The 21,538-nt window shown below is 41.1% G+C and overlaps 1 protein-coding gene and 1 long non-coding RNA gene across 3 annotated transcripts; one reads left to right on the top strand and one right to left on the bottom strand.

Moving 5' to 3' along the window:
• Positions 1–4,625: 4,625 nt before the first annotated feature.
• Positions 4,626–10,432, bottom strand: LOC149747943 (uncharacterized). Its single transcript, XR_016394867.1, has 2 exons — positions 9,423–10,432; positions 4,626–7,416 (listed from the first exon to the last, which is right to left on the bottom strand). It is a non-coding gene; the product is annotated as an uncharacterized LOC149747943 (long non-coding RNA).
• NECAP1 (NECAP endocytosis associated 1) lies at positions 9,570–21,354 on the top strand. 2 transcript variants are annotated; one of them, XM_022577497.3, is made up of 8 exons: positions 9,572–9,697; positions 14,716–14,816; positions 14,972–15,076; positions 15,766–15,847; positions 16,673–16,781; positions 16,878–17,061; positions 19,198–19,300; positions 19,627–21,354. In XM_022577497.3, the coding sequence occupies exons 1-8, from the start codon at positions 9,603–9,605 to the stop codon at positions 19,673–19,675; spliced, it is 828 nt and encodes a 275-aa protein (XP_022433205.1). In that variant the 5' UTR covers positions 9,572–9,602; the 3' UTR covers positions 19,676–21,354. The 2 variants fall into 2 exon arrangements, with proteins under 2 accessions (XP_089776372.1, XP_022433205.1); XM_089920246.1 differs by lacking the exon at positions 15,766–15,847 and having other exon boundaries at positions 9,570–9,697; positions 14,950–15,076.
• The last annotated feature ends 184 nt before the right edge of the window (positions 21,355–21,538 follow it).

Genomic DNA, 21,538 nt, shown 5'->3' with positions numbered 1-21,538 from the left:
GCCTGCTCTGTCTGAGAGAATTAAAAATAAATATATGACAAAGTTTCTGTCCTTAAGGACTTTGACGAAAAATGATTAGATTCATTAGTAGACCAAGTATAATTATACTCTAAGTGAAAAAATAACCAAGTGCCAAAAACTATGGATGACATAGACAAATGCTATGGCTAGCTAGCAAAGGACAAATCTGATGAAACCTGGTGGAGGTTAGAATTAGCTGGAAAATTTTCATGGAAGAACATTCTTGTGAAAACTGCTCTAGATTAGGAATCTGAGTTCTAGTTTTAATCATAACTAAATACTTGACCTTGGGCTGGATGCTTGACCTAGAATTTTTTTCTTAGATGTAAAATTAAAGGGTTGGCTCGTGTGATCTTTAAGGTTTTTTTACATCTAACAATCTATAATTCTCCCATTTCAAGTAGGGGGAAAACACACATTAAGGTGGAGGGAAGCCCAGCGTGAGTGAATGCCACAGGTAAAGTGGTCTGGCTGGAGTAAAAAGCACACAGGGAGCAATAGAAGGTGCGTAGAGCCTGAGCTTGAAGCCCAGCTCTGCCACTGACTAATTGTGTGGCTGCACAGGAATTTTTCAGACTCTGTGTTTTCATTTCCTCACCTGCAAAACAGGGATTGTGTCGGGTTTTATTTATTGATACTCAGGCCCATTCCCATTCTTCCTTATTATTTCTCTAAGTGAAGCCTGGGTACTGCATTTCCGAGACTGCCTCTCAGGCAGGGTCTGCCTAGGCTCTGCCAGAGGGGCATGTTCATGTGCTCTTGGAAAGTGAAGAGAAAAGGGAATCATTGCATTTGATTCTTTTTCTTGAGATTAATTTTTATTGGAGTATGGTTGATTTACAATATTGTGTTCATTTCTGCTGTACAGCAAAGTGAATCAGTTCTACATATACATGTATTCACTCTTTTTTAGATTCTTTTCCCATGGAGGCCATTAAAGAGTATTGAGTAGAGTTCATTGTGCTATACAGTAGGTCCTTATTAGTTATCTATTTTATATATAGCAGTGTGCGTATGTCCACCCCAATCTCCCAATTTATCCCTCCCCACCCTTTCCCCCTGGTAACCGTAAGTTTGTTTTCTACATCTGTGACTCTATTTCTGTTTTGTAAATAGGTTCACTTGTACCATTTTTTTAGATTCCACATATAAGTGATATCATATGATATTCGTCTTTCTCTGTTTGACTTACTTCACTCAGTATGACAATCTCGAGGTCCATCCATGTCTCTTCAAATGGCCTCATGTCATTCTTTTTTATGGCTGAGTAACACTCCATTGTATATATGTACCACATCTTCTTTATCCATTCCTCCGTTGATGGATGTTTAGTTTGTGCAGAGTTTGCAAATATGTTTTAAAAATAAAAGAACAGAACCATAAAATAGAATAAACATTAAAAATATTAAAATATAAAAGAGAGAGATTGAAAGGGGCATCATTTATCTTCTGGCTCCTTCAGCAGCAGACAACTCTGGTGGGTTTCTGTAACACAGATGGCAGGTGTGACCTTGGCAGCTGCGGGCAACTGTGGGCTCTGGCAGGATTGCTGGTTTCAGTAGCAGCTACAGCCCTGTGAGTATTTCTTTTCCAATTTTAGGGAAGTACCTTCCTGAAGTTATATTATCTTCTCCCCCTTTATTCCTCTAGTCCTTCCAACACTTTTGCAACCAAGTCCTTGTATTAAATACCTTGTTTGAAATACCTACAATGGTTTCTGTTTTCCTGGCTGGGCAATGACAGTCGGGGAATATTGACTGTACCTACTCTATAGGACTGCTAGGAGTAAATAAATTAATACATGCAAAGCACTTAAGACACTGCTGGCACATAAGCATTCAATAAATGTTAGCAGTTATTAGGTCAAAAAACTAATGTGGCTTCCAGTTGCCTATCATATCAAAACTATTCTCCCATCTTGGACTCTTAGAAAATAATTTACAGAATGTTCCCTTTACATTGTTAAGTTACATCCTTTCTGTCGAATCAAATTCTAACCCATAGCCCTCAAGGATGTAGATTTGACACACTCTCTACTCCCTATGGTATAGCTGCCTAATTATGCACATAGTTATAATAAAACAAAGAGCACAAACTGAAGAACAAAGTCACCCAGAAATTAAAGTAATTCAGTCGAAAGGTAAATAAAATAAAACAAACAAAAAACTGTTAATCCAACCATAATAACAAATATCTGATGAACTGATGCCTGGATCTTGAAAGAATCCAGCCAAATTTGGCATGATGAATCATTCAAATCTGAGTGGTTTAAAGAAAATTTAGCAAACTTTGTTTCTTCTATTGATTTATTGATGATTGATTTTCTTTTATAATATGTATCCAGGGCAGTCAGCCAAGGAAGGGAGATTGAAGGGGAAGTAAACTGTGTGTTTCATGAACACCCTTTGTGACTTTAGTTCCATGAAACCCAAAATGGACCAGGGACTAGGTTTCAGTTTGTGTTTATCTGATCTAATGAGAAGGCATAAGAAAAATTTGCAGGGGGGACAGAATTCAGGATTATCGAGGGGTAGATGGTTCTCATAAATGTTTTAAGTGTAGATAAATTTTTGAGTAAATTTTGATGGATTTTTTAGATTAGCTATCCTATTTGTGAATTATTTAGAAAATGTCTTCTCCGTTTCATTTATCCTTTGCCTTTTCTTCCCCATTTCACTTCCACTAGAATGTGGGCAAAGAAAGTGGTAATACAAAATGATGCTGGGTTGAAAACCACCCAGTTTTTCCTTCTGTGCAGGGAAAACCACAGGTCTCCACCTCCCATGTGTCTCCTTTACTTTCACACAGGACACTTCACTTCTGACACTTGTGGTCACCAAATGTGTGTGTTTTTTCCCCCCCACATCAAACAATTCTGCACCATCAGCTGGGAGTCCTACAATTTAACTCAATTCTAACACTACCTGCCTGGAGATAGCGTCACATCCCACAGGTTAAGGGCTGAGTTCCACAAGACTGCTCCCCACTTCAGATGCCAATTGCAAGCTGTAGATCCCCAGGTTACCCACAACTTCTCTCTGTCTTGGCTACAAATTAGAGGTTCCCATGACTTTCTTCCCCTTGGATTCGATTATTTGCTAGAGTGGCTCACAGACTCAGGGAAACATTTATTTAGGTTTACCAGTTTATTAAAGGATATGATAAAGGACACAGATGAACAGCCAGATGAAGAGCTACATAAGGCGAGATCTGGGAGGGTCCTGAGTGCAGGAGCTTCTGTCTGCAGTAGGGTTGGGGTGTGTCACCCTTTCTGTACATGGATGTGTTCACCAACCTGGAAGTTCTCTCAACCCCATGTTATTGCGATTTTTTTGGAGGCTTCATCACACAGGCAAGTTCAGTCATTAACTTCATTTCCAGTCCTTCTCCCTTCTCAAGAGCATGGGGGGTGGGACTGAAAATTCTAAGCTTCTAACCATGGCTTGGTCTCTCCAGAGCCCTTATCCAGGAGCCATCCAAGAGCCCACCCAGTCACCTCATTGGATCAAAAGACACTCCTATCACCAGGAAATTACAAGCGTTTCCCTCGTGTCAGAAACTGGGGTCAGTGACCAAATACTAGAACAAAAGATGCTCCTAATGCTCTTGTCACCTAGGAATTTACAAGGGCTTTAGGAGCCAGGGGCACAGATCAAGATATATATATTTCCTATTATAAATCACAGTAGCACGCATACTCATTTCAGGCGAAATGTTTTTTTCTACACTGGCCATATTTGTCAGTCATTTAGGGAAAAACGGTGTTAGAATGGTAACTCCATTTTAGTTATTATGTTCTTTGTTGTGCAGCTTCTGAAATTCTAAAACTGCATGTGTCTATGTTTATAATTACCTAAACAAACATGATCATTCTTGTTTCAAATATAAATTAATATTAATAATAGTGATAACTTACACGTTGAGGACATCTACCAGACACTGTGCTGAGTGCTTCATCGGCTGCATGTTATTTAACTCTAATGACACCCCAATGATGAGATAGGTACTAATATTAGTACCTCATTGTCAAAAAGGACACTGAGATGCAAAGAGGCTAATGAGTTATCCAAATTCACACCACTATGTAAATGGCAGACTTAGAACCAGACAGCTGGCCTCCAGAGCCTATGCTCTTAGCCACCATGCTGCCCTGTGAATGTTAATCTGGTCTACTGTCTCCATGTTCGTGGAAGTTATGTTCTATAATGTCACCAGGAACACTGAATTAGCAGACACTGGACCACTGCTGCTAGGGGATGTATGGGGTTGAGTTCTGCCAGCCTCTGGTCACTGCATTTTGGTCAAATGATCAAATTTTTTTGCCCTCTGCACCCTTGTTGCTGCGATCTCCTCCATGGCTCTGAAGCTTGCCCCCCACCCCACCGTCTCTGCCAGTTGAGGGGCTTCCTAGTGTGTGGAAACTTTTCCTCTTTCACAGCTCCCTCCCAGAGGTCCAGGTCCCATCCCTATTCTTTTTCTCTGTTTTTTCTTTTTTCTTTTGCCCTACCCAGGTATGTGGGGAGTTTCTTGCCTTTTAGGAGGTCTGAGGTCTTCTGCCAGTGTTCAGTGGGTGTTCTGTAGGAGCTGTTCCACATGTAGATGTATTTCTTTTTTTTTTTTTTTTTGTAGATGTATTTTTGATGTATTTGTGGGGAGGAAGGTGATCTCCACTTCTTACTCCTCCGCCATCTTGAAGGTCGTCCTGGGAAACCTTATTTTATATTGTTGATTCATTAACATTGACCTCTCTGCCAACAGCACTATAATTCATGCCCAAACAAGATGAACTAACACATATATATCTCAGCCTTCTTGTGCTTATGGACACTATATAGCACTCCAGTGCTATGCTTAGCAGTCATTTTGAACAGCAAAATCACCAACAAAAAGTATGAAAATGCGAAAAACTTGGCACTAGATAGGCTGTGTAAAGGATCCTTGTTTACAATAAGAGAGTTGAAACAAGAAGGCAGAGCGCCACCTGGATTGACCTCAGCTGATGATGTACTTGTCTAGTGACTCAAATTTTTTTGCCACCTGTGCATGTTAGGGAGTGACTGTGAATGTTGATTTGGGGGTTACAAATAAATTTAAGCAAATAGGCAAATTCACAGATATTGGAGTCCATGAATGAGGAGGATCTACTGTACTTGCTAAAAGTTGTATATTCTTTTTTTTTTTTGGTACACGGGTCTCTCACTGTTGTGGCCTCTCCCGTTGTGGAGCACAGGCTCCGGATGCGCAGGCTCAGCGGCCATGGCTCACGGGCCCAGCCGCTCCGCGGCATGTGGGATCTTCCCAGACCGGGGCACGAACCCGTGTCCCCTGCATCGGCAGGCAGACTCTCAATCACTGTGCCACCAGGGAAGCTCAAAAGTTGTATCTTCTGTCCATTCACTGGATAGAGCTGTAAGGGCAGAATTGCATATTGGTTAAGGACCCGGGCCTGGAGACACATATCTATGTCTGTCACTTGTGACTGTGGACAATAATTACTTAATTTCACAGCAGGATAATAATAGTACATATCTGTTGTTAGGATTAATAATATAATGCACACAAGCATGCAGAACAGTACTCAGTACTTAATAAATGCTACTCTTTACTATAATTCAACAATAGGCACAGGAATACTAATTATTCACGCAAACATTTAAATATAAGGTATAAGCAGCTGTTATGTTTGTATCAGAAATGTAAGGATTTCTCTCCTGACACTTAAATATTGGATGAGCAAGTCAATGAACTTTCTGTATCTCAGCAATTTTTTTTAATGAAAATGGGGATAATGCTACCTATGGGCAAGACTGTTCTGAAAAATGAATGAGATAGTGTATATGAAAACGCTTTGTAATCTTAAAGCTGCTATGTAAATATCAGGTAATATTATTATAATTATTGTTATACAAAATGTTTATTGTTGAAATCAATAACTAAAAACTTAGTTGATTCACACAGCACCTGTTAAATTTTATTGTGAGGTATATAATCCATTTGAAAGAGTGTCTATAATAAACATGTACATTTTAAATAATAATAAAATGACTACCATGAGCTTACCATCCAGTTTTAGAAGTAGAATGCTACCCGTATCTCTGGAGCACCTCCTGTGCCCGCCCTAATCACCTTCCTGAACCCCGCCTCCCAAGAATCCACAACTGGGAATTTTGTATTTATCATTTCCTTACATTTTAAATATGGCTTTGCCATTTAACTGGCTACCCCCAAACAATACAGTTTTAGATTTGTCTGTTTTTAAACATTGTCCAAATGGGCAATTTTGTTTTATCTTTTGTTAAACTTACTTTTTTCTTCTCCTAAAATTAAGTTTTTGTGATCTATCCATGTTGTCCATAGCAAGTAGTTCATTCATGTTCACTATTTACACCATCCTGTTGAATGAATACAGCACAACTGATTTGTCCTAATGATGGACATGTATTTCCAATGTCTCACTGTTATAAATGATAAACAATGCTGCAGTGAATTCTTAACTACTGCACCACCAGAGAAGCCCTGTAGATCAGTCTTTTTAAGAATTTCATATAAATGGAGTCATACAGTATGTGCTCTTTTGGGCCTGGCTTTTTGTTGTTGTTGTTTTTCAGTATAATGTTTTTGCGATCTATCCATGTCATTGTGGGTGTCAGTAGTTCAATTTTTAAAATTGCTACCCCTGAGTGTTAGTATTTGATCCTCTTTATTGCTATTCTATTTATTTTATTACTATTGTATGTCAATATGACAGTATTACAGGGATGCACCACAATTTGTTTACCCATTCACCTGCTGATAGACATTTAGTGTTGTTTCTAGTTTTTGACCACTGTAAAAAAAACTGCTGTAAATATTTGCATATATGTCTTTTTGTGAACATATGTTTTAGTTTCTTTTGGGTAAATATTTCAGAGTAAAATGCTGGGTCATGTGATAAATGATATATTTAACTTTTAAGAAAATACAAAACTATGTTCTCCAAAATCGTTGTGCCATGTTAATTCCCCACTACCAATGTATGAAAGTTGCTCTGTATTTTTGCTCCATATTCTTGCCAGCACTTTTTGCTGTCGTCAAGTTTTCTTTTAAGCCATTATATTAGGTGTGTTGTGTTATCTCATTGTAGTTTCATATATATATTTATTTCTTGTAACATCTTTTTCTGGTTTTGGTATCAAGGTAATATTGTCTTATGAAAATTAGTTGGAGGGGCTTCCCTGGTGGCGCAGTGGTTGAGAGTCCGCCTGCCGATGCGGGGAACACGGGTTCGTGCCCCGGTCCGGGAAGATCCCACATGCCGTGGAGCGGCTGGGCCCGTGAGCCATGGCCGCTGAGCCTGCGCGTCCGTAGCCTGTGCTCTGCAACGGGAGAGGCCACAACAGTGAGAGGCCCGCGTACCTCAAAAAAAAAAAAAAAAAATTAGTTGGAAAGTGTCTTATCTCTTCCTTTTTTAAAGAGCATTTGTATGGGATTTACATTATTTCTTCCTAAAATGTTTGATCAATGATGAAACATTTTGGGCATGGAGGTTTGTTTTTTTGTGGGAAGGTTTTTAGTTATAAATTCAAATTCTTTAACAGGTACAAGGCTATTCAAATTTTCTATCTCTTCTTGAATTATTTTTGGTAAATTGTGTACATCTATTACCATTTAAGTTATTAAATTTGTTGGCATAAAGTTGTTAATAATATAGAGATGTGGAAGTTCATGTTTCATTTTATAATTTCATATTCTCTGAATTTTTTGCAAAGTATATGTAGGGTCCTTATATTGGGGGATTTGGGGAAATGGCCAAGTTAATAAGTTAAATGATTGGACTTAAGCAGAAATCTTTTATTATTCAACAATTATTACTGCCTACTATGTGAAGGGCAATGTGCTGGGTGCTGAAAAAGCAAAGTTCTTGCCTTTATAGAGCAGATGGTTTAGTGGGAGATATCTGAAGAATAATAACACGTTAGATACAATGAAAAGGTATAACAGAAGCAAGTGGAAGCATTAGAGAAAGTTCATCTAAAAGACCTGGCAAAGTCACAGGAGGAGGTACAATTTGAGCTGATATGTGACCATATTCGTTTGCCAAATTAACAAGCTAGGGGAGAGTGTTTAAGACAGAAGGTTTAATGCATGCAAAGGTATGAAGAATATGAAGAACATGGACAACTCAGGAAACCTTAAGTAGTTGAGGATTACTGAAATTTTAAGTGAATGTCTGCTTTAAAAAAAAATCTTGGATCTCTTTTATGGCCTTAATATCTATATACCTATACTTATTTATTTACTATATATATTATACACACACACACCTCAAAACATCCTATAGTAATGTATGCGATTACCCATTTTCTGTTGATAAGACATTCACGTTGTTTCCATTTTTCACTATTACAAACAATGCTGTAATAAACATTATTGTACATACCTTTTTGCACACATTAAAAACTTCTCTAAAATAGCTATTAGTGGATTTGCTACATTGAAGGTTACCTACAATATTCTGATCAATTCTAAATTTACCTTCAGAAATGCTGTACCAAATTACCTTCCTGCTCACAGTGTACGATTCCCCACCTCCTCATAAGGGCTAGATATTATGATTCTCTTTGAATTTTAAGATATCACTTTGCTACGCAGGGTAGACAAATTAGAGACAGGTTTCCAACCAGTCAACATAATGAAGTGGTGAAGATCACCGCTGTTGTAGTCAGACAGCCTTGAGTTGGTATCTCGGTTTTCCATTTGCTGTCTGTGCTACTTAAATCAATTAAGTGATGGAATGGTGGCAAGTTTACCTTTGGAGTGTACGAGGCATGTGTTTATGGAGACAGTAGAATCGATCATTATAATAAGACTGGGAGCAAATATTGGCTATTAAATAGTTCATGGTGCTTTCCCAATGGGTCAGGAATGACTTGATCCCATTTACAGTTTAACACGCGCAAAATTTCCAAAAAGATAACCAGAATGCACACTGAAAGTGTGGCAGACTATTTCAACAGGTGCCGTTCTCGAAACTGAGATAAAAAGGTGTTATAAAGCAATGGATCAGGCTGGGTGGCCATTTTTGAAGTTTGGACTCTGGAAGGTTAAAATCCACCACGTCTGTCTACGCCTGGGTCATACAGTTTTTGTAGGTACCCAATTTGGGAATACCGACGGGCGGATTCCCCTTTTCTGCTTGGAAACTACGGTTTCTAAGACACGTCTTAAAGTGACTCTTGGAAGAAAGAAACTCGCCCAAATTCACGAAGGCCGGCACCCTCCCAGAGCACTGCGGGCCCTTGCCCGGAGCAAGATGGCGCTTTCCCTCCTCGCTTCTCGGGGACGGAGAGCTCCTTAACGGGAATCACTCACTTGGAGGCCACCCTTGCCCTTACCCAAGATGGTGAGTCGCGCAAACTCACCGTTTCCAGGTTTCAACATGGCTTCCCGGACCCGCGGCACCGGAGGTTAATCTCTGGAACCCCGTGGAACTCTCGCGGAAGTAGCGTAAACGGAAGTTGCTGCGTAACGCGATTCCCCGCCTCCACGTTCCGCCCCCGTGCTCACGCCGCGCCCCCAGCTGGGCGGTGAGCAGAGCCAAGATGGCGGCGGAGTTGGAGTACGAGTCAGTTCTGTGTGTGAAGCCCGACGTCAGCGTCTACCGGATTCCGCCCCGGGCCTCCAACCGCGGTTACAGGTACTAACCCCGAGGTACTGCGGCACGCGCGTACCCGGTTGGGGCTGACACTTTGCTCCTCAGTAGCACGCTGCCCGTCCCTGCCACTGCCACCTCTGGGTTGTCACCTTGCTAGGCTCCCCACCTGGGTTGTTGTCACTCTGTCCTCCTGCTCTTCCCCCACTCTGGACTGCTGTCATCCTTGTTTCCGCCGCTTAAAAAAATGACCATCCTGCATCCTTCCACCCCTCCTCCCCCGGATCCCTCTGGGTTACCCCTCTGCTCTTCATCCGTTTCCAGTCGTGTCTGCTCCATCGCCAGTCACCTTTCCTTCGCTCTTCCCTGCGTCCTTTAGCTTGTCACCCTCATCTTCCCCTCGCTGTCTGTCCCCGCCCCCCATTTCCAATACCTCGTGCGTGTTTGTGGGTAATCATTGTGTCGTTGGCCCCTCTCTGGATGAGCTAATTTGTCTTTTGTGCTAAATCTTGTCACCAAATCTTATAATCCACCATATGGTTTTTCCTTTCCGGTCTTTTGCCAGTGGGCAAAGGTTATGATCGTAAGTTTTCCAATGGTTGTCCACTCTGTCTCTTTTCGGTGTTTTCTTGGTGCTACTATAGTATTTTCAGTCTTCCTTCCCTACCCCTTTCTCTCCACTTCGCCTATAGCTTTTACTTCCAGAGTTAACGCAGCATTTTCACTGGAGGGCTGACTAACCACCTTGTAATCCAATGACTGGGAGGGTCTGAGTATGCTGTAGGAAGTCATGTAGTCCAAAGAGTTCACATGTAACTCACTGGGTTGCATGTTAAAAAATATGAGTGTGAGCCCTCGCAATTTTATAGCTGTATGATTTGAGAAAAATCTCTTAGCCTCTCCAAGCCTCAGTTTTCTCATCTGTAAAATAGAAAAAAAAAAAAAAGGTGGTAATAAAACCTGCTCTAGCTACGTACCTTGTAGAAGTTTTTAGAGGGTTAAATGAAATCATATAATAAATGTGAAAAAGAATTTAAGATAAATTTCCTAAAAAGAATTTAGGAAAACAGTAAAGCAGTATATAAACATGAGATACTGTTTTGATTTCTCTCTCTGACTCACATCACCATCATGATTTTCCTCTTGGCATTTCTTATTACCTCGGCTGAAAAGTTATCCTCTCCCTGTGTCCAGTGTTTTGCCTCCTTATCAGAGGTTCATTCATCATGAATCAGTATCTTTCTGCTTGCTGACCTGTGCACTAGACCCTGTGGGTTGTACCTTTTGGTAATTTCAAGCTTTCAATCAGACCCCAAATTGACCATGAATAAGACTCTACATGCTTTTTGATGGTAGTCACAGGTGCTAATATGTGTGCGTCAGTTGAGAACTCTCCTTCTTTGGTGAGCCCTCCTTGACCCTCCATTCTGGCTTAGGTGTGCTCTTGGTGCTTCCATAGCACCTGAGCTTGTCTCTATCACAGAGCTCTTCCTCCTGCATTCTCATTGATTGATTGGTCTCCCAGTTCTCCAGACGAGACTGTGAACAACTTGAGGTCTTTTTAAACTTTATATTCCTAGGGTCTAGCACAGTTTCTGGTACATAGTGGAGACTCTGTAAATGTTGACTGAAAGAAATTAGTAGATTACACTTAAATTAGCATTGATTGAACTGTGAAATAAGGTAAAATAGCTCATGACCTCCAACTTTATGCGTTGAGACTTCCTAAAGGATATGATACACGTTGAAGTGAGGTTCTGTTCTTTTTCTTCTACTGCAAGCTTTTTAAAAGCTTGAAGCTTCTCTCACCCGTCTGCTTTCTCTGTCTTCGCTTCTGGTTTATCCTTTATCCTTATGTCAATTAACTGCATTGAGCCATCAAAGCAATTTCTTAATTTTCCTCTTTTACCCTTTTTCTTGTTGTCATTCTGTGTTTTCCATGCTTATTATTGACATCTTATCCTACAAGAGGCTTTTTACATCAACCATTCTTAGTCAGTGAAGAGAGCAGAACTGAGTTTGAATTGTGATTCTCATTTATTTGCTGTGTTACCTTTGGCAAGTCACTTAACTCTTTTGAGCTTTAGTTTCCTCATCTATAGAAATGGATATAATATTACTTACTTTGTGAGATCCTCTCAATTTTCACAAGAATGGGCATAATGCCTGGAACAGGTGCTTGATAAATATTACTTTTCTCCCTTTTTGTCTGTGTCCATTTTACATTATAAGCATGATTTGTTCTCCAGGCTGCCATTAAAGGAAAAACTGGACTTTGTAGGAAGCAGGAGAAATGCTTTCTTTTAGTGACTAGTAAGATGAGAGGGAATGATTGACTTTGATTCACCTAGCATAAGCTGTTACTTCCCAGACTTGCACTGACCAGACTCATGGAATTTAGGTTGATGCAAAACTTATAAATGATTAGAAAATGGTTTCCCAAGCTATAAAGCTTTTTAAAATTCATCATTACCCTCCTCCTCAGCTAAATCAGTATTAAACCCTATAGTGTGGTTTAATGTAATGAAAAGAATGCTGGACTTTGAAGTTAGGGATTGTTACTTAGTGTGTTATTTTCTATTTCTTCACTTAGAGAGAGGTGGTAGACTTTTCATGCCTATTCCATATGGCTGCTATAAGATTTATTGCCAAGGTAGATGAAAATTTGTGAGGTTGGTTTAGAAGATCAGTAAAACCAAGAGTTCCTCAGGCTAGGTCAGGGGAGTGGGAGAGGAGGTAAGGCTCAGGGCTGAGGGATACTGCTGCCATGAGTATCCATTCATTTACTGAGGATTTGTTAAATATTGGCCACCAGACACACAAATAAGCCTAGGAACCTGTCCAAAGAAGCTTGTCTCGTAGGCTTGTTCCTAATGTTTTCAGTAGCCCATTTACACTATGTCTAGCTCATGGCGGTATAGTGGAATAAGTAATGACTCATTAAAAAAATTTCATAGACAAGGACCTCTAGAGCTTGCTCTAATCTGGATCAGATTCAGGTACTTGAGGGTCTTTGAGGCGGGACATCAAGAGAGAAGGGCACGACAAAGATTTTATCTTGTAAATCCTATTCAGAACTTGTCCTAATTTAAATTTTCATTTCTTCCTTTCCACCATTTGCTTACCATCTTGTGAAAATTATTTTAATTCAGATATACTTTATTGTTACCTTCCTAACCTGCAAGTATTAGTCTTTAGGTTCCCAAGGGATGAGTTATTTTATTTTATTGTTTTTTAGGGATGAGTTATTAATAACTTTTATTTGCCCTCCCTTTTCCACACTGCTGGCAAAACAAACTCACAAATACAATGTTTTGTAAAATTGTTTCATGTTCAAATAATATCTTAGATTTCATTCAGATTCATTTATAACACAGATCATAAGGATTCAGTGTTTGTACTGTTTCCATGGACATTGTATCTCTAATCCACATGTCCTTCCTGAAGTCCAGATTCATATATTCAAACGCATACTCTGTATCTCCTCTTGAAAATCTGTAAGACATCTCAGACTCAGCATAGCCAAAACTGAACTCCTGATCTTTCTTCCCAGACTTGCTCTACTTGTAGCCTTCCTCATCTCAGTTATTGGCAATTCCTCTGTTCAGGCTAAAAACCTTGGAGGCATCCTTGATTTTATCTTTGATGTCTGTCTTTCTCTTCTACCTCAAATCCATTCCATTAGAAAATCCTGCTGCCTTACTTTAAGTATATCCGCAGTCTAGCCACTTCTGCTCCTTTCTCTTCCTAGTCACCATTGTGACTCTCCTAGATTAGCACAGTAGTCTCTTAACTAATCCCCCTGCTTCAGTGTTCATATTGCTGCATCTCTGCTATGATGGCAAAGTAGTCCTTTTAAATTAAAAGGGAGATCATGGATCATGTCACACCTCTTCTTTTTATTTTTTTTTTTTGCCGTACGCGGGCCTCTCACTGCTGTGACCTCTCCCATTGCGGAGCACAGGCTCCGGACGTGCAGGCTCAGCGGCCATGGCTCACGGGCCCAGCCGCTTCGCGGCATGTGGGATCTTCCCGGACCGGGGCACGAACCCATGTCCCCTGCATTGACAGGCGGACTCTCAACCACTGCGCCACCAGGGAAGTCCCTTCTTTCACATCTTTGCTCGCATTTCACCTTGTTAATAAGGCCTGCCTTATTAACCTTGACCACCCTTTTGAATGCTGCAACCTGTTCATTCTCCCAGGACCCTCCCAATCTCCCTTTTCTGCCTCTGCATTTTCTTTTTTTTTTTTTGCGGTACGCGGGCCTCTCACTGTTGTGGCCTCTCCTGTTGCGGAGCACAGGCTCCGGACGCACAGGCTCAGCGGCCATGGCTCACGGGCCCAGCCGCTCCACGTCATGTGGGATCCTCCCGGACCGGGGCACGAACCCGTGTCCCCTGCATCGGCAGGCGAACTCTCAACCACTGCGCCACAAGGGAAGCCCTGCATTTTCTTTTTACCGTAGCAGTTATCACCTTCTGAGATGTTAATTATTTTACTTATTTATTGCTTCTTTTTTATTATCTATCTTCTGTTAGAATGAAAGCTTCATGACGGCTTTAAATTTGGTTCCCTCTTGTATCCCAAGTACCTAGAACAGTACCTGCAACTTAATATACACTCTGTAAATATTGGTTGAAGTCAGTGAAAGGTAATATGTTTAGGGATTTGGGAGGCTTCTGTACCTAATATATTTCACTTAGTAGACCTTGTTGTTCCCTGATCAGCAAAACACTGTTATATAAAATACCATCTACGGTACTATATAAAATAGTGTCATTGTGATAAATTTTTAAATTGCTTTTTTTTTGTACTTTATACTTTTATTGATGCTTTTTGGACTTAAGTAGTAACATTTCTTCTATTTGCTTTGGACTGTGTGTAACATGAGGCATCTGTATAGACAGAATCATGAGTTAGTCTTTTGATTATTTAATACATAGAAAGAGTAAGCAATTCAGAAGAGGGAAATAGAAATATGGCAAATGATTCTGCGTAGGTTTTTAGTGTATTAAAGACGTGGACCCGAGGCCTGAGGCTTCTCCATTTTCCTATCCTAGGGCATCTGACTGGAAATTAGATCAACCTGATTGGACTGGTCGTCTCCGAATCACTTCAAAAGGGAAGATTGCTTATATCAAACTTGAGGATAAAGTTTCAGGTAATCTGTGCTGGTGACTCTCTAACATGTTAAGGATATTGGTTTGGTGTTCTTTTATAAATACCTTCAAATTGGGGACTGGCGTGGAAATACCTGTTAACTGAGTTTTAAATTTTGCTTCCTTTGCTCAAAGAAGTCTTTTCCTTACCTGTCAGGGGAGCTCTTTGCTCAAGCACCAGTAGAACAATATCCTGGTATTGCTGTGGAGACAGTGACAGATTCCAGCCGCTACTTTGTAATCCGGATCCAGGATGGTACTGGTAAGGGATCAGGGATTTTGAATGGGTTGAGATTAGGAAAATAGTTAATGCACTTCAACAGAAGTGTGCCCCAATGCATTTATCTTACTTCAGTTTACTAAATTTTTCCTCCCCTTTGTCCAGAGTTAACTCTAGTTGCTAAAGGAGAAGGATTAACATGTTTGTAATAGATATGAGCACAAGTTTCAAGATGTGGTTATTAAAAGTAGACGTAAATAAATCAAAATGTTTATCTAACCAAAGAATTGACACATACTGCCTGTTCATTGTTGTGGTGGTTTTTTGTGGGACTGTCTTACATCATCTGTGTTTATGGCAATCATCTTTTCTCCAATCAGAGGCTGGCAAATTTTTTCTGTAAATACACAGATAATAAATATTTTAGGTTTTGTGGGCCAAATGATCTCTTGCAACTACTCAGTTCTGTTGATGTAATGTGAACGCTGCCATGGGTGGTATGTAAACAAACTGGTGTGCCTTTGTTCCAGTGAAGCTTTATTTACAGGAACAAGCTCTGGCAGCATTTGGCCCATGGGCTGCGTGCAGTTTGCCGATCCCTGGTCCAGGAGAAAATATTTCACATTCACAGATGTTATCTAGTTAGGGTAAATATTACATTGATATTTTCATTGGATAGAGTTTGCGCTAAGGGATACTTCCTGTTCTGAAGATTCCTGTCTTTTTCACAGGGCGTAGTGCTTTCATTGGCATTGGCTTCTCAGATCGGGGTGATGCCTTTGACTTTAATGTCTCTTTGCAAGATCACTTCAAGTGAGTGAAGCTTGTCTTTATTTACCAGGTTAAATGTTTGGGGAATACTGCTCCTCAGTTGAGTGGGCACTATCTCTTTTACCTCCTGGTTTCTTTACTTGGTAAACTAGTTCACGTGAATATAAATCTTCCCATTCACCCTGTTTTCTTACATTATATTTGTATCTATTCTATCCTTTCCTTATAGCTAGGATATGTTTTTAATCCCTTGTACAGTGGTTTGAGATGGGGCTTTTGTTTATGCCTCTGGGGAATTTGCCCTTGCTTTTAGGTGGCTGAGGGAGGCATAACAGTAGCAGCAGGGCTGTCTGTGAGCTATGTGGGGAGTTATGTGCCAGTGTTGTTACTCCATGTAGCTGACATGTTTTGTGCCTGTTGCAGTATTTCTTCAGCCCATTCGATTTTGGCTCAGCTGTGGTAGACAGCACCATGCACACTGTCGGCTTCCTACCTCAAGGGCAGGCTTTTCTGCCTTAGGACTTCCTGAAATTGTGGAAGGCCACCCAGTTAGCAAGGGGGGCAACCTGGAAGGACTGAGGAATTAACACCCCCTCAGGGGCCGCCCTCAACCGTGGGGGATGGGAATTGGTGGCTGAGTGCCCTCTTTTGGAGGGACAAGTTTAATATGCATTTTGAATGATTCCTCAGCGGTATTGAACCCCAGTTGCCCTCTCTTGGCTTTTCTTCCTTTCCTTTCTCACATCTCATGTTCCCTTACTCTACTTTCTGGAATCATGTTTCACATAAATTAGCTACACTCAAATTTGTGTGTCAGACTCCGCTTTCAGGGAATCCCAATTAAAATAACTTACTCTTTTACTGAAGGTGGGTAAAGCAGGAATCTGAGATTTCCAAAGAATCTCAGGAAATGGATAATCGTCCCAAGTTGGATCTGGGCTTCAAGGAGGGGCAGACCATCAAGTTGAGTATTGGGGTGAGTATGGTTCCCCCCACCCCTCCTTGTATTTCCATAAGCCTGTGACTTATTCTTTTTCTTTCTCTCACTCTGCTGCTTTTTTTTCTTTTGTAGAACATCACAACCAAGAAAGGAGGTGCTTCTAGGCCCAAGACTACAGCGGCTGGGGGCCTAAGCTTACTCCCACCCCCGCCTGGAGGCAGAGTCACAATTCCCCCACCGTCCTCCTCAGTTGCCATCAGCAATCATGTCACTCCACCGCCCGTACCAAAATCCAGTCATGGAGGTACTGATGCAGGTAACTGTCTCTAGCACTTTAACCTTGAGAAATCATATCTTAGAGTTTAACTTAGGGTTTAACTCCTATTTGCCAAGGAGAGTGTCGATGGTTTTGTTGTTAAATGGCACTTGACACTGACAAGGTGATTCTGGAAACCTCTAGCAAGGCACTGAAGCTTTTTAGTGAGCTGAGAGTCATGGTCCTGGGTGGTTCTTTGGCCGAAAATGAGTAGATATTGAGAAGACTGTTTCCTTCATTGTACCTTTGTGAGAGAGATGCTAGTGGGCCTGAGAGTCAGATGGGACAAGATTTTGGTCATGGCTCTGCTACTTTTTATCTGAATGTGTTGGGTAACATTATTTAATTTCTTTGAGTCTCAGTATCCTTACCTGTAAAATGGAGATGTAAAACTACCCCAAGACTGTGAGGGTGAAATGATGTGGTGGCACCTAGCCCAGTTCTTGGAATATAGTAGCCATTCAGTGAATGTCACTTCTTAATCCGTTCCATTTCTTCACAAGGGCCATGAGAGGAAATGAGACGACATCTGTGTTTATGAGTACATTTTCGTTTTTCTTTACTGTCTGGTGGGAAAAAAGAATAGATATAGTTACTTCCATTTAAAGGATGACAAATTAGAACTTGGGAAGGAATTTTCCTAAGATTAGAGAACCTAGTATTAGAATCTGGGAGTTTTAAGTTATATCATTAATTAGTTAATTATAATTTAATATAATTTAAGTTTTAAATTATATCATTAATCATTTGTAATTGATTGCTAAGAGCAAACCATCTCCTTCTGGAATTTTTGAGGTAAAAGTGGTTACAGGCTACTTCTTTTGGTAAGTGTTGCCAGAAGGCACTGAGGATAGTATCTAAGGTTTATTTATTTTTATTTTTTAAAATTAATTTGATAATTGTAGATTCACATGCAGTTGTAAAAAATAATACAAAGAAATCCCACATACCCTTTACCCAGTTACCCTCAACATTTTGCAAAATTGACATTGAGACCATCTCCTCATCTTACTTAGATTTCGTCTGTTTTTTTTTGGCTGCATTGGGTCTTTGTCGCTGTGCACGGGCTTTCTCCAGTTGCGGCGAGCAGGGGCCACTCCTCATTGCAGTGTGTGGGCTTCTCATTGCGGTGCCCTCTCTTGTTGCGGAGCATGGGCTCTAGGCACGCAGGTTTCAGTAGTTGTGGCTTGCAGGCTCTAGAGTGCAGGTTTAGCAGTTGTGGTGCACGGGCCTAGTTGCTCCGCGGCACGTGGGATCTTCCCGGACCAGGGCTCGAACCCATGTCTCCTGCATTGGCAGGTGGATTCTCAACCACTGCGCCACCAGGGAAGTCCAGATTTTGTCATTTTTACGTATTCTCATTTGTGTGTGCAGTTGACCCTTGAACAGTGCAGGGCTCAGGTGCACTGCCCACTTCCTCCCTGCTCACCCGCGCCCCCCCCCATGCAGTCAGAAATCTGTGTATAACTTCATAGTTGTCCCTCCGTATCTGCGGTTCCGAATCTGCAGATTCAGCCAACCACAGATCACCTAGTACTGTAGTGAGTGTTTATTGAAAAAAAATCCCTGCGTAAGTGGACCCATGCAGTTCCGACCCATGTCGTTCAAGGGTCGGCTGTAGTTCTGTGCAGTTTTATCATGTGTAGGTTCCTGGATCCACCACCATGGTCAGGATACTGAACAGTTCCACCACGACAAGGATCCCTTGTGTCACCCTTTATAGCCACACCTCTTTGCCTCTCCCCACGATCCCTAACCCTCAGCAATCAGTCACTAATCCGTTCTCCATCTCTAATTTTGTCTCTTCAGGAATGTTACATAAATGGAACCATATGGTATATAACCTTTGGGATTGACCTTTCCCACTCAGGATGATTCCCTTGAGAGTCATCAAGTTGTATATATCAACAGTTTGTTCCTATTTACTGCTGAGTAGTATTCCATGGTATGGATATACCACAGTATGTTTAATCATCACCCATGGAAAAGCATCTGGGTCGTTTCCAGTTTTTGTCTGTTACAAACAAAGTCACTGTGAACATTTACGTATAGGTTTTTGTGTGAACATAAGTTTTTGTTTCTAAAATTTTTATTATGTTTCCCCTTTTCTTATTTCTTCTCTTACCTTGTATTCAGATATCCTTTTAGATTTGGATTCTCCTGCTCCTGTAACGACACCAGCACCAGCTCCAGTTTCTGCAAGCAATGACTTGTGGGGTGACTTTAGCACTGCATCCAGGTATTAGCATAGGGAAACCAGCATACTCTCAACCAGGGTATCGATGATGTATGTACAGTCAAATGAAGTCTCTGATCTGGGAAAGCAGGGCATTTGTAGGTCATATAGAGTCTTCAGCAGGAATTCTAGGTAAGGAAGTATAGGAGTGCTGGGGATGGTGGGATAACAAAGCTGTAGCATGAAGCTTGAGTGGAATATCTCAGGCCTTAATAAGTAGAGTTGCTGTGAAGTATAGTTTCAGGAATTCTGGGCAGAAATTTCTTACTGTTAAGGATGGAGTCCCTATCCTAATATGCCTTTGGCTATCTCTCTGTTCTGTCTTGCAGCTCTGTTCCAAACCAGGCACCACAGCCATCCAACTGGGTCCAGTTCTGAGGAGCACTGGCAGGATGTTAAGGACAGACTTGAAGAATCAAAATGACCTTGAGGGCACCAATCTGTGAGGGGAGCTCGGAACCCCTTCCCTCCCCAGAACCAAAATTACTGAACGGTTGTTTTCATAGCTTCTCCATTGCGTTCAGGCTGGTGTGTCACTCCCCGGTGTTGTTCCTTGCTGTACAGCCAAGAAAGTATTTCTTATCTCCTGTTCACTATCAGGGCAGGGGAATAGTGAGTCTTATGATACTTGTGGCTATTGCAGGGCTCTAAAGGCCAGGGTCTCTTTGGTGGGGAAATAACCTCCAACATCTGTAAAATTTTCTCCATCTTTAAATTCTTTAACTTCTTTCAGAATCATCTCACGACCCTTGTGTGCCTCTTTGTGAAGCTCTGTTTAGCAATTTCAGGGGAGACAAAACCCTCAGAACTTCCTTTTCCATTAACTGAAGACTCTAAAAATGGACAGACTGATCACAGTGTTTACAGATTCAGAATTTTGATAGGGGTAGGTGTGAAGAAAGACCTGTTTCCTGGGTCTCTGCTATATATCCTCCCTCAGGCTTGTCTTATTCAGTGAACATCCAGTGCTGGGTGCAGCCCCCTGACCCTCTAGTGCGTTTACATGTGTCCTCCTGTGGCAAGAGGGTTGTGTTGGTGGCACCCCACTCTCCTTTTGTTGACTAGTGCAGCATCTCTGATCAGCGGGTGTCTCTCGGGTGAAGGAGGTTCAAGGGACTATGTTTCCCTACTTATTTTCTAGAGAAGCAGTTACTTTCTTGCAGCTCCATCTAGTTGCTGCATTTGAAGCACAGCGTTACTTTGTAATGGCCCCATTATTTGTCCTAAAGTTAAAGGGTTTAGAGTTTTTAACCTAATTTGTAGAGCAGAGAGGTTGAAAGCACTTAACTCTTGTTCAGTACCCACATTGCCTTGCTGCCTGGGTATCTGGCTCCTTTTCATACACATTTATTTTTTTAGTCCACCAGCTCTTCAACAGAAAGCTGCTATTACATGTACCATCATTTATGAAGCAAGCTGGAGAGCCATGGCTTTAGCTGTGGTAGGTTTTGCCCAAACGACGGTTGCAATACCCATCACCAGGAGTATCTCAGGCGCAAGTTGCCCCCCACCACTTCCCCTCTCTCTGCCCACCATTCCTTTTACAATGCTGTGAAGGGGTCCCGCTCTTAGATGAACTGGCACCAGCTATTTTGTCTGCTAAGGGGCAATTCTGAGAGTGAAATGGGAGGATCTCCCTTCTTCCCTTAGCACCTATTTGGATGTGTACCCTCTGGCTGAAGGGAGTCCTTATATTTAGTTTCAAAATAGATTCTCTCTCTTGGATTTCCTTCTTGACTCTTTTTAACTTTGGGTCCTTTTTTTTTTTTTTCATTGCTTCCCGTTCCAGGCAGCTCTATTCTTGCAGAGCCATGACAGGACATTTAAAAATTCCAATAGAAAACACTAAAAGGAAAGCCTATAGAATCACTAGTGACTAACTGCTGGGAGCCTGTTTTCTCAATCTTCCTCTATGTTGTGTTCTTTGTATTCTCAAGATGATAATATATTATGTATTTGAATTGCTGAAGAATTGAAAATGAAGTTTCAGATATATGTATATAGAGCATATGTATGCTGTATTGGTGCAATAATGGTAATTAAAAATATGGAAAGAGGTGGTGTCTCTTTTATCTTTCTATTTGCCTGTTTCATTATCTTTTTTATTTAATTGACCCAATATAGGTGGCCAGTAGGTAATAAAAGGACATTTTATATCTATTACTCATTTTCAAGAAATGGAGGTTTTAAGAAGTTAAGGCTAGACCTCTGTCCTCATGTTTCTAAACACACAGAGGCTCC

The sequence above is a fragment of the Delphinapterus leucas genome, chromosome 11, assembly GCF_059928025.1.
Source record: "Delphinapterus leucas isolate spDelLeu-1000000601 "Yukka" chromosome 11, BTC_Dleu_Yukka2, whole genome shotgun sequence".
NCBI classification, from domain to species: Eukaryota; Metazoa; Chordata; class Mammalia; order Artiodactyla; family Monodontidae; genus Delphinapterus; species Delphinapterus leucas.
Note: the sequence above shows the minus strand (reverse complement) of the source record. Positions and strands in the feature narration are given on the sequence as shown.

What these genes read in the sequence shown, in the direction of transcription:
- NECAP1 (XM_022577497.3), top strand. Translation starts at nt 9,603, where the DNA reads ATGGCGGCGGAGTTGGAGTACGAGTCAGTTCTGTGTGTGAAGCCCGAC. An exon ending in GCCTCCAACCGCGGTTACAG is followed by an intron (nt 9,698 to 14,715) that starts GTACTAACCCCG and finishes TTCCTATCCTAG; the next exon opens with GGCATCTGACTGGAAATTAG. An exon ending in ACTTGAGGATAAAGTTTCAG is followed by an intron (nt 14,817 to 14,971) that starts GTAATCTGTGCT and finishes CTTACCTGTCAG; the next exon opens with GGGAGCTCTTTGCTCAAGCA.